Source organism: Leopardus geoffroyi, chromosome C2, assembly GCF_018350155.1.
Source record: "Leopardus geoffroyi isolate Oge1 chromosome C2, O.geoffroyi_Oge1_pat1.0, whole genome shotgun sequence".
Classification (NCBI taxonomy): domain Eukaryota; kingdom Metazoa; phylum Chordata; class Mammalia; order Carnivora; family Felidae; genus Leopardus; species Leopardus geoffroyi.
The window spans coordinates 74,092,513-74,107,713 of record NC_059333.1 but is presented as its reverse complement, the minus strand read 5'-3'; the positions used below and the strand labels follow the sequence as shown (position 1 = coordinate 74,107,713).

The window sequence follows — 15,201 nt, the reverse complement described above, 5'->3', positions numbered from 1 at the left end:
AGAGAGAGAGAGTGTAAGCAGGGGAGAGGGCCAGAGGGAGAGAGAGAAAAATGTACGAAATAAATTTTAATGAGAAATTTTAATGGAATTTGAAAGGTTTATGGAGGTTCACTATGTAGGCACACTTGATTAAATCACTGGCCTTTATGATTGGCTTCATCTCCAGTCCCTCTCCCCTCCCCCAAAGGTGAGCCCCATGTCGGGCTCTGTGCTGACAGCTCAGAGCCTGCAGCCTGCTTCAGATTCTGTGTCTGTCTCTCCGCCCCTCCCCTGCTTGCTCTCAAAAATAAAACAGTAAAAAAAAAAAAAATTAAAAATTTTAATTACACAATACATAAACTTTCCTTGTAAAAACATTCAACAATAGAGTAAGGCAAACATTCTCTATAACCAACTCCCAACCTTCTGCCCACCCCTACAAACTTGGTTCCCTCCCTTGAGATTATCCATTAAATGTGTGGGCGTCCAAGTTTTTTCCTAATACACACATACATATATAAATTGGTCATATTATTTTCTTAATGTAAATGGTACCACACTATATGGGCTCCAACTCATGAACTACGAGATCATGACCTGAGTCAAAATCAAGAGTCAGGACACTTAACTGACTGAGCCACCCAGGTGCCCCATCTTGGGTCTTTTAGTGTAACAGGTCATGGAGATCCTTCACTTCAGTATCCAGAAACTTACCTCATTCTTTTTAACTGCCACAGAGTATTTCAGTGTGTTTATACCACAGTTTAGCCATTTTCCCACCTATTGAACATTTAGGTTGTTTCCAAGTGTTCATTGCTAAAATACAGCATTATCTGGGAACTTTTGAGAAATGCAAATTCTCAGGCTCAACTCACACCTACTGAATCTCCAGAGGAGGGGCCCAGGAATCTGTTTCCTAGGTAACTGTGATGCTCACTAAAATTTGAGAACCACTGCTCTAGGACAAGTATTGAAAAGTGGAAACACCAGGTCATGAAATATGTACTTTAAATTTTTACCCTGTCAAACCAAATGTATATTCAACCTCTCTCTGCTCACTCTCACCCTATAACCTATGCATAGGTTTATTAACCTTGATAACTTTTACACACACACACACACACACACACACACACACACACACACACACACAACCTCTCTGCCACAGTCAAGTATCTCAAAAGAATACAACACGCTCATTAACTCGATTTCTCTATCTTCCTTTTTTTTTAGTTTTTAAAATGTTTTTATTTTATTTTTGAGAGTGAGAGAGACAGAGCATGAGTGGGGGAGGGGAAGAGAGAGAGGGAGACAGACATAGAAACCGAAGCAGGCTCCAGGTTGTCAGCACAGAGTCTGATGTGGGACTCGAACTCACAGGCCATGAGATCATGACCTGAGCCAAAACTGGATGCTCAACTGACTGAGCCACCCAGGTGCCCCACCCACCTCCCTCTTTTTCTACTCCTTTTTCTCTCTCCTCCAATGATGGCTCTACCTCTCCTCACTCTTCTTCACTCACTCCACTCCCTTCCACAAAGTCTGGTTTATTACATCTCCCAAGTAATCTTGTTCCAATTTTTTGTGCCATTCTTCTACTACTATTTCTGTCTGGCCTGCTTTTCTTGCTGGACAGTCATTCCTCTTCAAAATCCATCAGTGACCTTTCAAAACAATGAAATCTAAAATCATGTTTCATACCTGCTTAAGCCTCTAGAAAGACTCCTTTAAAAGCCCTACTTTTCAATATTTTTAATATTTAAAGCCTTTGCTGGGGCGCCTGGGTCAGTTAAGTGTCTGACTCCTGATTTCAGCTCAGGTCATGATCTCCCAATCCGTTGAGTTTGAACCCTGCATCAGGCTCTCTGTTGACAGTGCAGAGCCCGCTTGGGATTTTCTCCTTTTCCCCCACTTGCTCTCTCTCAAGATAAATACACATTAAAAAATAAAATAAAATAAAACCCTTGCCCACCTCCCTTGTGTTTGCTCATCACATCCTGTGTCTGTGTACTTCAAGCACCTGCAAGGCCAACTTCCAGCCATTTTCTGAACAAAGTAAGCTGCTGCTCACATCTTAGCTGGAGTCCTCTGCCTGCTCATGTATACTGTCCTGTGTCATCTCACCTGTGTCACCCTTTGAGACTCAGCCCAAGCATAGAGCTTTTCTTGAGTGGCCCCAGTCCTCTTTCAGACAGAATGAATACTAACTACATCTTTTGTGATCCCATTGTTTGCTACAGACTTCTTTCATAGCACCTAAAACAAAAGTTGGCAGAAATAAAATCATCGTATTCAACATTGTACTCTCAGTAGCCAAGACAATCTCTGATAGTAGCTGAAGCCCAATAAAAGTATCTAAACAAATCAATGAATTTGCTAAACAACACAATAACACTTATCATAATGAAAGAGCAATAGAAATAGTTTATAATGCTACCTCTGTGCTTAGAAGACACATACAAAAAAAAAAAAAAAAAAAAGGACAGCAGTGACTAAAACAGATTACGTGCATGGATAATTCACAACCCTGTGTCAACAAGTACTTTAAAACACAATTCAAACTGCCTAAGTAACAGCACCAGGCCCAGGATTTTGCTTCTAACTATGGTATCAGAAAACATTTTCTGGGGGTGCCCGGGTAGCTATCGGTTAAGCATCTGACTTGGGCTCAGGTCATTATCTCCTGGTTTGTGGGTTCGAGTCAGGCTTTGTACCGACAGCTCAGAGCCTGGAGCCTGCCTGGGATCTGCCCTCCCCCACTCACACTCGGTCTCTCAAAAACGAATAAACATTAAAAAAAACCCTCGTTCTTTGACTCTCCCCCACTTGCACTCTGCATCTCTCTCAAAAATAACCAAACTTTAAAAAAAAAAAAAACATTTTCTGGAAAGTGCTGGTATTGTCCACCATAATGTTGACTGGTCTTTATCCCACAAGAGATTGAGTTTTTTGGTATAATGAGGTACATAATCTGAAGGTGTTTTTAGACTTAATTTTATTTTATTTTTTATTATTTATTTTTTAATGTTTATTTATTTTTGAGACAGAGAGAGACAGAGCATGAACGGGGGAGGGTCAGAGAGAGGGAGACACAAATCTGAAACAGGCTCCAGGCTCTAAGCTGTCAGCACAGAGCCCGATGCGGGGCTTGAACTCATGGACCATGAGATCATGCCTGAGCCGAAGTCGGTCGTTCAACCGACTGAGCCACCCAGGCGCCCCTAGACTTAATTTTAAAACTGTGGCACATTCTGAACCTCACAGCTTGATTCTACTTGAGTAGACATTCCCACGTTCTTCTGGGATATGTGCCTCTGCTTAAAGACAGCTCATTTATGAGTTTATTTTATTTTTAAAGGTTTATTTATTCGAGAGGTGGGGGGCAGGGAGGGAGAACCAGTAGGGGAGGGGCACAGAGATGGAGACAGAAGAGCTATTAGCACAGAGCCCGATGCAGGGCTTGAACTCACAAACCATGAGATCATGGCCTGAGCCAAAGTCGGACACTTAACCGACTGAGCCACCCAGGAGTCCCTGTTTATGAGTTTACTAGGTTCCACAGAACACTTCCAAGCAGACATATTTGTACCTAGTCAGCAAAGATGGAAAGGTGACCAGTGTCCCATGTACTCAGAAATAAGCCACTTACCAGCTACGAACTCTGTCCCTGCAAGTTCTGCAGTTGCAAGGAAGTCATTGAGGGAACTCTGTTCAGTTACTGACTGAAGATTAAGACGACCCCAATCGTAGCCATCATTGAGCTCACTTGTGTGCAACTATGAATAAAGCACAGGGTAAATAAGACAGCTACTCTCTTCTGCCTCTGACGTTTGAAGAAACTTTACACTCCCAAGGAACTATTCTGTGGTCTTGAGAGTGGTGTCAGGCCCTTTAGAGTCAATATTAATACTGGTGAACACTTAAAAGAGCACTTGTTTACCTCTTAACAGGCACTTTCCATTCACTATTTCATTTAATTTTCAAAACCTTTTGAACTAAATTTTATTAACTCTATTTTACTGATGAGGAAACAGTCTTGAATAAATAAAAATAATTTGCCCAGAGTTGCTGCTAATAAGTGGTAGAGGTAGGATTTGAATCCAGACTGTCTGATCCTGGCAGATGTCGTAGAAAATTTTTGATGGAGACCCACAGTAAAAAATACATGTTTAGGGGCGCCTGGGTGGCTCAGCTGGTTAAGCGTCCAACTTTGGCTCAGGTCATGATCTAGCAGTTTGTGAGTTCGAGCTCCATGTCGGGCTCTGTCTGTGCTGACAGCTCAGAGCCTGGAGCCTGCTTCTGATTCTGTGTCTCCCTCTCTCTCTGCCCCTCCCCTGCTCATGCTCTGTCTCTCTTTCTCTCTCTCAAAAATACACAAACATTAAAAAAAAAATTTTTTTTAACATGTTACAAAGTCCTCCAAATGCTGTGATCCGCAGAGTGATACAATTCTGTGCCATTCAGTAGGGCAAAATAGAAACAACAGAATCCTGAAGCAGAGTTACCTCATCACATGTAATACACTGATATTTTGAATTCTATCCTGTTGGGTTAAAAAACCAGTAGATGGGACTTACATAACTAATTTCCAGGAGCAATACAGAGTTTGCTAAACACTATTCTAGCCACATGCTCAGCACAGGTACAAATAAATTGCAAAGTTGAAGGTTAAAAGATTAGGTGGTCTAAGGCCACAGGCCAGCAAAAAAAAAAAAAAAAAAAAAAAAAAATCAGAGTAAGGATTAGAATCCAGTTTAGAATTCATATTCAATCTTCTTACCACTTCCTAAAGGATATACAACAAATTCCTTCAAAATCAATGAAAAGTTATCAGTAATCTACGGAGTAACTTGGACCTGCTGACTGTTGCAGAGCCCTGTATGCATTTACTCTGCCCAGGGAATGGATGGGAATCAGACGGTGTGAGAGTGGCTCGCAGGGAGTTAGCACTCGGGATATTTTTTATTTTAGCGTAGGTTCTTACGGAAAACCAAGTGAATCTCAAATACCTGGGAGTATGAGTAGACCAAAGAAGTCAAATTACCTCATCCATTTTTCAAGGATCTTAAAATTATGTTCATCCCCAGGCCCTGGGAAATGTTAGGCCAGCTCGCCACATTTTGGAGATTCATCTTCCAAAGCGAAACCCTTAGGGAATAATAAGGATGCAGCAAGCATCTGCGTTATTTTGTTATTTCTGGTGGCAAGCAGCCGCTCCTGGGGTTGTTGCATTCTTTGAACACCAAAATTAGTAGCTTTTCTGTCTTTCCTACTCAGAAACTCTCAACGTCCCTGGCATTCGAGATCATTCAAGTTCTCACAATAGCTTCACCATCACACTAGCCCTCCCTTCAAGCCTCTACCTCTGCGCCTTGCTAGAAGGACTGCTTATCGGTCTGACAGTAACTTCCAGCAACTCATCTTTCACACTTGATCTTAGCCAAAAGGCCGAGAAGCGATGCACCAACTCATCTTTCAAAACCCTACTTCGGCGTCACTTTCCCTAGAAAATGTTCCTGTGACCTTTGACCCCAGGCGGATCTCCTGACTAGAAAGAAAGGCTTAGAGAGAGGAAAAGCTCTGTGTTACCCAGGAATCGGCGTGACGGTGGTTACGGCTCCGCTGAGTCTTCTGGCGGATAAGGGCCCGGCCGAGAGTCCCGGCATCGGGCGCTCTTCTGCGGCCCATGGCGGCACAACACTCGCGCCAGGCCTCTCCGCCCGGCACGCGCGTTTTCCGGTATTCAAGAGCTCGACCCCCGGAAGTGATGTATAAACGAGCCCAAGTGGTGGAGGCCCGAGTTGAAGAGAAAACGGAATAACTTGCTCCAAACTGCCCTTTGTATATCTCGCGTTGCCACTCTTATAAAATGTAAATGTTAAAATGGCCTCATAATTGAATTTCTATGACTATATCTGCGAATATCTCAAATTTGGATAAAATGTTTGAATTAAAAGAATGGTACTTTCCAGATTCGTGCGTTGATCTTTAGCGTCCGGCGAGGAACTAGGAGACCTGAAAAAATGGCCGCTCGTATTCTGGGTCCTAACTCCGCCTCCCAGCTGTTTTTTGTCATTGAAGAGGCGGAGACTTACAGCCGTGCGAAGAGGCGCTGTTTCCTGGCGCTGGTTTTCGGCCTGCGTCTGGAGGTATGGTCTGACACCTTCAAGTCCGGAATCTAAGAAGTTTTTGTTTACTTAGTCTTTCCTAGCTGCGAACTGGGGAGAAAAGCCCTTGCCTCGACGGGAGTTCGGAATGGAAGGGTGACTGTTTCCAGAATTTGGCAAGGTTGCATGGAGAACCCACAGGATCTGACTTTAATGAGTTAAAAAAAAAAAAAAAAAAGCTTCCACTTAGAATTGCATTAAAATTTCCTATAATTAAAGTGAAAACAGTGCCGGCTCCACTCTTTGCGGCCTGGGCTTTTGATCCTCACTTCATCGTTAATTTCCCAAAGCTGGGAATGTAGAATGCTGGGTTAGAGTTGTGTGGGCGCTGGGCGTTTTACCTGCATTTAATTAATTGTGAGAACCACCTCAGTGTTACCATGCTCAGAGAGGAAGCAGCTTGCTCAAGTCATAGGTGGAATTTATATGGTGTCAGGAGTCAAACCCACATGTCATCAACTACCTTATATGTTCTTGGGGAGAGGGAAGAATGAGGGTTGTGAGAGGGCATTTCAGAACCAGTGCTTCTCAAACTTGAACATACCTGTGGATCCTCCCAGGAATCTTGTTAGCAAGCAGTTCTAATTAATAAGGTCTGGGACTGGGCCCAGTACTCTGTACTTCTAACAAGCTTAGGGGTGGCACTGATGCTAACGTTCTGGTCCATTGGCCACACTTTGAGTACCAAGAGAAGTCCACTCCCTTCCTGTTCACATGAAGGCGCTGAACCGTCTAAAAAGTCAATCACAGCAAGTTAGGGGCATGCAAAGCTGGGACCATACTGCCCACCCATCTTTGGATTCCCAGCCCATGTGTGCTACACCTCACTGCTGACCCATACTGAATTGAAGTGAACTTTGGGAAACAACCAAAGGATCGCTGAAAAGCCATGTAGTAGTTGACTTCAGGAAGTCAGTGCCCACAGATCAGTGAATGAATGCATCAGAACATGGTTTCTCCCATTTCCTAGCGTAGAAACGGTATATCTTTAAAGAACTTGAACATAATCTCTAGAAGTAAGTTATGGGAAAGATCCATGGAGGAGAATTAGCAGACAGTTCCTGGAATTCTCTTGAAGCTGAGTGGTGAAAGATAAAACTAACTCATAAAGCAGGATTACATGGATTTTACATTCTTTTTTTTTTTTTTTAATTTTTTTAATGTTTATTTATTTTTAAGAGAGAGACAGAGGGTGAGTGGAGGAGGGGCAGAGAGAGAGGGAGACACAGAATCTGAAGCAGGCTCCAGGGTCCAAGATGTCAGCATGGAGCCCGACGCGGGGCTCAAATCCATGGACCACGAGATCATGACCTGAGCTGAAGTCAGACACTTAACCAACTGAGCCACCCAGGTGCCCTGGATTTTACATTCTAATAACAATAGTAGATGATATGAAGAAACCTGCCATCTCATTACTAGAACTCAATCAGGAACTTGGGATTTCTCCTTCGTCTCCTTTTCCAGATTTTGTCATCTCCAGAGATTCAGTGAAAGCAAACACTTTGGGTTCCTGTTGTCGTTCTTCTCACGTTCTTCTCCAAAATACCTTAACCAAGTAAAGTGATCATTTAATCAAGACTAGTAGAGAGTCAGACACTGGCATTGTAAGATTATTATAGCAGCAGCTATTCTTGGCTGACAAATAAGTAAGGCATAAATAATTCTAACATTTCCCTCAAGACATTTCTCAAATCTACCACTGAAAAAGAATAACCCGAGCCTCAGTTTTCTTATGTGTTTAATGGGGATAATAATAATTCCAGTCCTGCAGAGGCAGCAAATGAGATACTGCTGAAAGATCATTGCCTGGTAGTTTGTGGGGTACCACTCTTCACAGCTGAGCAGGTAATAGGTAATAAAGCTGAGCAGGTAATAACCCCCCCCCCCCCGCAACAACTGGATGATGCAGGTAATAGTCCACATGTATAATTGACCCATGTTGTGGGATTATGAGGCCAGTTCATTGAGAAGAAGGAGGAGGAAGGGGATTGAGGGTGCTGATGAGATAAGAGTATGGGGTCCAGACTTGGAGGAACAAAGTGAGATCAAGTGGGGAGTGATGATAGTGGTGGTGGAGGGTGGGGCAAGGCGCTGGCTGCAAACCAAGGGAGGGGTGTTGCAAAGATGAATCAGCCCAGGTCTCCGCCGGCCAACTGTAGAAGCCGTTCCTCCCCCACACACCAGGGAACCACACGACCCAGCCAAACTCCTCTCATCACTCTGTCACGACAGTGGAAATGCTCATCCACCAGGCCTGTGCCTGAAAACTGGTCAGATTCTCCTGATTCCCCGCATAGCTGAGCTCTTCTGTTGAAGCCAAGATTCTCTGAACAGCTGACCTCTGGAGGAGGTTGCATTGATTTTGATTCATAGCCAGCTTCCAAATAGCAACAGAGAGCGTTCCTCGTTGACGGTGTTGCATAACACTTGATGTACTGTGGCTAAACAATGTAGTCGCGAGCCCTGAAACCCACACCCAAGGAACAAATTTTGGAGTGGCTCTCCACTCTCCATCTCTGCACTGCTGTGCCTCTGGGTGTCACATCTGTCCGGGGAGGGAGAAGGGAGAGTGGGTGGGTTTCTGGTTTTAATTTTCACCCCTTGGCCAAAAACGTGTCAGTGGCAGAAACCCTGTTCCAAGGCAGGCTTGCTGCCCTGCTTCTCCCTCTCACCCATTCTCTACAGCACCTCATTCCAGAAGGGCATGAAGGCGGTTTGCATGAGGCTGAGAGTTGTGAAAATAGAAGTCTGGCGGTCTCCACAGTCACTGACTCAGTAAGGAAAACTCCCTCTGGTTGTCTGCCATTCTCGATTTATCTCCATTGAAAATGGGCGGATTCTTACACATGAGTGAGTTTCAATAATCTAGCAGCCTTTTATTTGTGGTCATTATCAGTGATTAACTTAAGTCACTTCAGTCAAACATTGATTGCCTGCTTGTGCAAGTCATTCCACGCGGAATCAAAAGTATAAAAGACCTTTTGCTTTGGTGATAAATACTGCAAGATTCTACATATACTATATTTGAACCTGTGAATTTTCTACCAAACTGTTTTATGCAGGATATCCAGGGTCTTTTACTCACAGATGACTTTGTAATTATTTTGTTTCCTCACAACAGTAAAGTGAGAAAGGGAACTTTTATTTTTCTGAACTTTTAGTTGTAGAAATTGAGACCCAATAAATTGAAGCAAAGAGCAAAGTGATTCACTCCTCAACATAGGAGAGTAGAAATAGAATTAATAATAGCCAACTCTAAAATCTGCAGATAGAAAGTGCCACGTTTTCCCCATTCATTCATTCATTCATTCATTCATCATGAGGCTCTGGGGAGTCAGCACTGGACAAACACCCTGCCCCCATGAGCTTACATTTTGGTGGTTATCAGACTGCAGAGGGATTTATCCAAAGTTAAGTTGCTCAGGTCAATGGTGGAGCCATGAACCACACCACCAGTTAGACCCTACTCTACCAGGATGGCCTTCTGACCACTGGGATTTTACTTTTGTTTCTAAATGTGACCGCTCCCCTTAAATCACTTGATAAATACACTAAGAAGTGCTGGCATGTCGACTCGGATGGTGAGGGAATGAGAAAAAGGTGAAGGAAGTGTTACTAGCCTCAGGAAAGGGGCCTCCAAGACTGTGTGGGGGCCATTTCTGTTTATGCGAAGGACTGTCATCGGGAAGGGAGAGAAGATGGCTCTGAGTAGACACAAGGCAAGCAGAACTAGAACAAATGGGTAGAAAATACAAAGTTGCAATTTTAGTTTCAATTTGTTTGAACTTTCTGTCAATCGGGGTGATTCAAAGATGGAGCGGACAGTTTTATAAGGCAGTGAGCTCTCTGCTACCAGGGGTATTCAAGCACAGGATGGATAACCAAGTGTCAGGATGTTCTAAAGCAGGTTCATGCTTCCAAATGGGGGTTGGAATAGATGACCACTAAGGTGCTTAACAGAGTTCTTACCCTGAGAGTTTCCCTTCCCCTTCGCACTACTCTATGTCACCCCGGTATTTGAAATAACAGGGCAACAGCGGTGGTCTCAGAAATTGACTGGGTGGCTCAGTCAATTAAGCATCTGACTCTTGATTTCGGCTCAGGTCATGGTTTGTGAGTTTGAGCCCTGTGTCGGGCTCTGTGCTAAAGGCATGGAACCTGCTTGGGATTCTCTCTCTCCCTCTCTCTCTCTCTGCTCCATCCCCATTCTCTCTCTCTCTCTCTCTCTCTCTCTCTCTCTCTCTCTCCACACACACACACACACACACACACACACAAATGAATACATAAACTTAAAAAAAAAAAAAGGGTGCCTACACTGTCAGTAGCAGGGCAGTGCCTTCACCACGTAGCTCTGACAAAAGACTCTGTCCTGCCCTCCTTGTCACGTGAGTGTGAGGGTACTGTGAACCATCAACTAGCAAATTCAGCCATCGTCAGTTACAAATGCTATTATCACAATGGAAAGTGTTAGGGTCCTAGGTTTCTGTTTTTAAGCTAACCATGCAGGGGTTACTGATTTCTCCTCCCTCCAACTTCAGAGGGGACAAACCCATCTGGTTCCTGTCTCTGGTGGTACCGGTGAGAAAGGCTCAAGGTTTCCCTTCTTTTGACTTCTTTCTCTTGCCTTTGCTTTTCTGCCTGGGTTTTGTCTGGGTGGCGAACATTGTAAGCACGCAGTCCATGAAAGGAGGGGCTTCATGGCAAGCGTGTGCCACAGGGACCTCCAGGGTTCAGAGAAATCTACTTGTCTACTGTTTCTCTCTCACTCCTGAAATGCTCTGTCATGGCCTCTGTTTTCAGTTGAATGGTGTGTCTCAAAAAGATAGATTACAGTCCTAACCCTAGATACCTGTGGATGTGGCCTTATTTGGAAATAGGGTCTTTACGGATGTAATTAAGTGGAGATGACGTCATACTGAATTAGGGTGCATCCTAATGCAGTAACGTGTGTTTTTATAAGAAGATACAAATTCGGGCACATAGAGAGAAAACACAGAGGGAGGGTGCCATATGAGACGGAGGCAGAGATTCTGCAAGTGAAGGAACGCACGGATCGCGGCTGCCTGAAGCTAAGAAGAGGCAAGGAACGATGCTCCTTTCTTCTGGCCTCCAAAACTGTGAGAGGAAAAGTTTCTGTTGTTTTCACCCCCTGTATACGGTGATTTGTTATGGCGGCTCTAGGAAACCAATATAGCCTCCTGCAATCTCAGGACTGGAAGGGAATTTGCTTAGGTTACCTACTGGGAGGCCAGGGCCCAGACAGGGGCAGCACCTGGGACCCTCCGTGACTCAGGGCTGGGAGGTGGGTGTCTAAGCTCTGGTTCTCATCACAGCAAGTCCCTGCTCAGATGCCCAGTGACTCACCACAGCTTGGGAGACAGTGCCATTCAAGGCCCTCCGGAGTCTGGCCCTGAGCCAACTTGAACACCAAGAGCACAGGCTTCGGTGATCTTGGGCCAGTTTCTTAACTCCTCCCAGCCTCAGTCCTTTTTCTCTGTATAGTGAAGAGCGTATCATGGACCTCACAACACTCTTATGAGGATGAAACATCTGGATGGATCCAAAGCGTTTAGCACAGTGTCTGACACATAGTAGGTGCTCAGTATGCTTGAGTTCCCTGCTTTGGGCCCAGTCGTTCAGAGCTCAGCAGTAACCATCCTCTGCATGGGCCATTTTCTCCCTCTGGACTGTCTCCTGTCTTTGCCCAAAGCAACCTGCCTGTCTGTCTTTCAGGGGAGCATGGAGCCCATTCCGCCCCTCCCCCTTCACTAGAAGTTACCTTTTCCTCTGAGCCCCCAGTACTTTGTGTTGACAAAGCTCAGATCACACTTATTTGCACCTATGTTTCACCTCCTACAGCATACCAAAAGTACCTTTCTGAATCAGTGGACTTAGAAGCTCCTTAAAGGTGAGACCGTGTGCATTTCCACAGCACCTAGTGGGGAGAGGCCGGTGCATTAACATTTGTGACTGAATAGCTGTCACTTTGCCAGCTGATTTGCATAGCCTAGCTAAAGATGTGCCAGGCCCACATGCCCAGAGAGAAGTTCAAAAACAAGAGACAAAGGAAAACACAGGTTGCATAATAACCTTTCTCAATGTGAAAACCTCCAAGCATTTACATACACGTTTAATTTCATTGGTACTTCTTTATGCTGTTCTCTGTAAAATAAAAACTGCCACAATTCTCATTGTTTTCCAAGTGAAAATCCCAGAGAGATTAAGGGCCACTGGGCAGAGCGGAGGAGCCCAATGGGCCACCAGACTCTCCTGGACCTGGGCGTGGTCTTGACCGCTGGAGAGACCAAAGTCTCACTGTGTAGATCCCATGACAGTCTTGCTTGACTTTAACCTCTTTGGTGGCAGTGACAGCCAGTAACAAGGGGACTTTCCATTAAGGGGTCCAGTGAGCAGCAGCTTAGTCAAGTCACAGGGAGAAGTGTTGGGTTGGTGAGAGCTGCACCTGCCCAGTCTACCAAATGAAGCCATGAGCCCCCAAAACGTAGCCCTTCAGAGAAGGGGAGAGGAGCAGGACATGTGTTCTATACACTTGTGTATTTAAAGTCTCCAGCTTTATGTTTAGCCGAAGGAAAGTGCCCTGAATTGAGATTCAGGCCACGTGGGTCCTAATCTTGGCTTCACCGCTAAATAACAGCATAGCCATGTATATGCACTCTCAGGACCTCAGTTTCCTCATCTGTAAACCCAGGGAGGGGGTTGACTAGATCATCCTGAAGGGCCCTTCCAGCTCTGACAGCCTGTGCATATGATAGTCCGATTGCTGTGAAAATAAACACGCGGTTAATGTTTGTTCATTCTACATACTGGCTTGGAGGCAGGCATTGTGCTAGGAACTGAGGACAGGAGGATGAATCAAATATAGTTGCTGCCTTCCCAGAGCTCACGGTCCAGTACAGGAGGCAGAGTTAAAGACAATAAATTACGATAAGGCAAGTGCAAAGGTAGAGATACACATAAGGAGCGTGAAGAAGGAGTTAGGGAGGCCGGGCCCTTCTCCTGGATGAGATGGTAGCTGAGCTGGCTCTTTAGAAATGAGTAGGCATCAACCAGGGGAGGGGACAGGAGGAGGTCGTTCCTGTTAGAATCATTTAAGCAATGACACAAAGACAAGAAACAGTTTTGTCTTCGTGAGCATGGTGAGAAGCACAGGCCCTCCTCCATGGCTGGAGCAGAAATAAGGAGGCCAGGAGAAGTGGCGAATGAGGTGGGCAGGTGCCAGACCTGAAAATACCCATCTTATGCTGCGAAGCTGAGGCCGCAACGTGTGGTTGGTGGGAAGCCACCGAATGGTTATAATGAGAAGGGTCACCAGGTCAGATGTGTGGTTCGGTGTCAGTGGTGAAGGGTGGGTTTGAGGGGGACAGGTCTCAAGAGAGACTTTCGAGCCTGGGGGAAAGGGGCGGGAGAAGGTGTGGATGCACTCAGTGAGCGGGTTAGTTGGGACTGGCGCGTGGTTAATGTCGCCCTGACTGCCGTGGTTTTCTTGAGCTGTGCATGCTGTGCTTGGCTCTGGTGGGGAGTGGGCAGCTTTGGAAGACTGGTGAGGCCCGAGGGTGCCTACTGAGGAGACCAGGGGAGGAAACGGAATCAGGATAAGAGAGGAGATGGCTGGCTGGGAGGTGTATCGCTGCTGTAACAGATTAACCATAAACTTGGTGTTAATCAACATGGACTTCTAATTCTACAGGCTAGAACTCCAGTGCAGGTCTCACCAGGCTGGAACCGAGGTGTCATAGGCTCTCCTTTGTGGAAGCTCTAGGGCAGGATTTGTCCTGGCCTTTTCCAGTTTTTAGAGGCTGCCTGCACTCTTTGGCTTGTGGCGCCTCCCTCCATCTTCAAAGCCAGCAAGGGAGGGGTGGGTCCTTCTCACATCACAACACATCACTCTGATCCTCTCTCTTCTGTAAAAAAAAAAAAAAGAAAAATGGAGATGAGATGCATATACCATAAAATTAACCATTTTAAGGTCAACAATTAAGTGATACTTAGGGCGTTCACAATGTTGTGCAACCACTACCTCTATGTAGTTCCAAAACATTTTCATCACCCCAGAAGGAAGCCCCATATCCATTAAACAGTGGTTCCCTATTCTTCTCTCTCCCCAGCCTCTGGCAAACACCAATCTGTTCTGTCACTATGGATTCACCTAATTCCCTATAGTTCATATAAATGAACTCCTTCAATATATCACCTCTTCTGTCTGGCTTCTTTCACTTAGCATAAAGGTTTTGAGGCCCCTGCTTTCACTTTGAAGGACCCTTAGAAGGGGACGAAGGGAGGATAAGAAGCCACGAAGGAGCTGATAGTGGGAGAAATGAAGTGGGCCAGGGCAGGGTTCTCCAAACTTTAGTATGCATTCGATCACAGAGGAGTTTAAGCAGAGATTCTGATTTAAGGGAGCCAGAAATTGGCCCAGGGGATTCTGGTGCAACTAGTGGGTGAGTCCACTATGTGAGGAATGCTCTTGTAGATCCTGGAGGTCTCGAGCAGGTTAAAGAATTGATATCATAACAGTCAGAAATGAGGAGGGCTTAAGAGTCAGAGGCTGTAATCACACAGTAGGATTTTTGAATCTGGAGAATCCTTCAACCTGCTGAGTTCATCCCCGCCTTCAGGCCTGCACATCAGCTTAGCACAATGCCATCCAGATATATAGTTGTAAGTGCTCTAGTGCCCACATTAAAGAGGTAAAAGGAAACAGGCAAAATTAATTTAATTTTATTAAAAAATTTTTGATGTTTTATTTATTTTTGAGAGAGAGAGAGAGAAAGAGAGAGAGAGAGACCAAGTACTAGTGGGGGAGGGGCAGAGAGAGAGAGAGAGAGGGAGACACAAATCTGAAGCAGGCTCCAGGCTCTGAGCTGTCAGCACAGAGCCCAGCACAGGGCCCAAACTCACAAACCGCGAGATCGTGACCTGAGCTGAAGTCAGACGCTTAACCGACTGAGCCACGCAGGTGTCCCCAAAATTAATTTTAATTATATATTGTATTTAACTCAACAAAGCCAAAATATTAACATTCAATATATAA

The 15,201-nt window shown here is 45.0% G+C and overlaps 1 protein-coding gene and 1 long non-coding RNA gene across 2 annotated transcripts in view; one reads left to right on the top strand and one right to left on the bottom strand.

Moving 5' to 3' along the window:
* The window catches only part of LSG1 (large 60S subunit nuclear export GTPase 1), a 35,684-nt gene extending 29,957 nt beyond the window's left edge, over positions 1 to 5,727 (bottom strand). Inside the window, exons 1-2 of the mRNA XM_045502546.1 lie at positions 5,569 to 5,727; positions 3,629 to 3,755 (exon numbers count right to left, since the gene is read on the bottom strand). Of these exons, the coding sequence (XP_045358502.1) occupies positions 3,629 to 3,755; positions 5,569 to 5,667 (226 nt within the window). The 5' untranslated portion in view covers positions 5,668 to 5,727. The remainder of the gene's footprint in view (positions 1 to 3,628; positions 3,756 to 5,568) is intronic.
* A 297-nt stretch (positions 5,728 to 6,024) lies between these two features.
* The window catches only part of LOC123611057, a 52,660-nt gene continuing 43,483 nt past the window's right edge, over positions 6,025 to 15,201 (top strand). The window contains exon 1 of the long non-coding RNA XR_006718399.1: positions 6,025 to 6,128. This is a non-coding gene — a long non-coding RNA (uncharacterized LOC123611057). The remainder of the gene's footprint in view (positions 6,129 to 15,201) is intronic.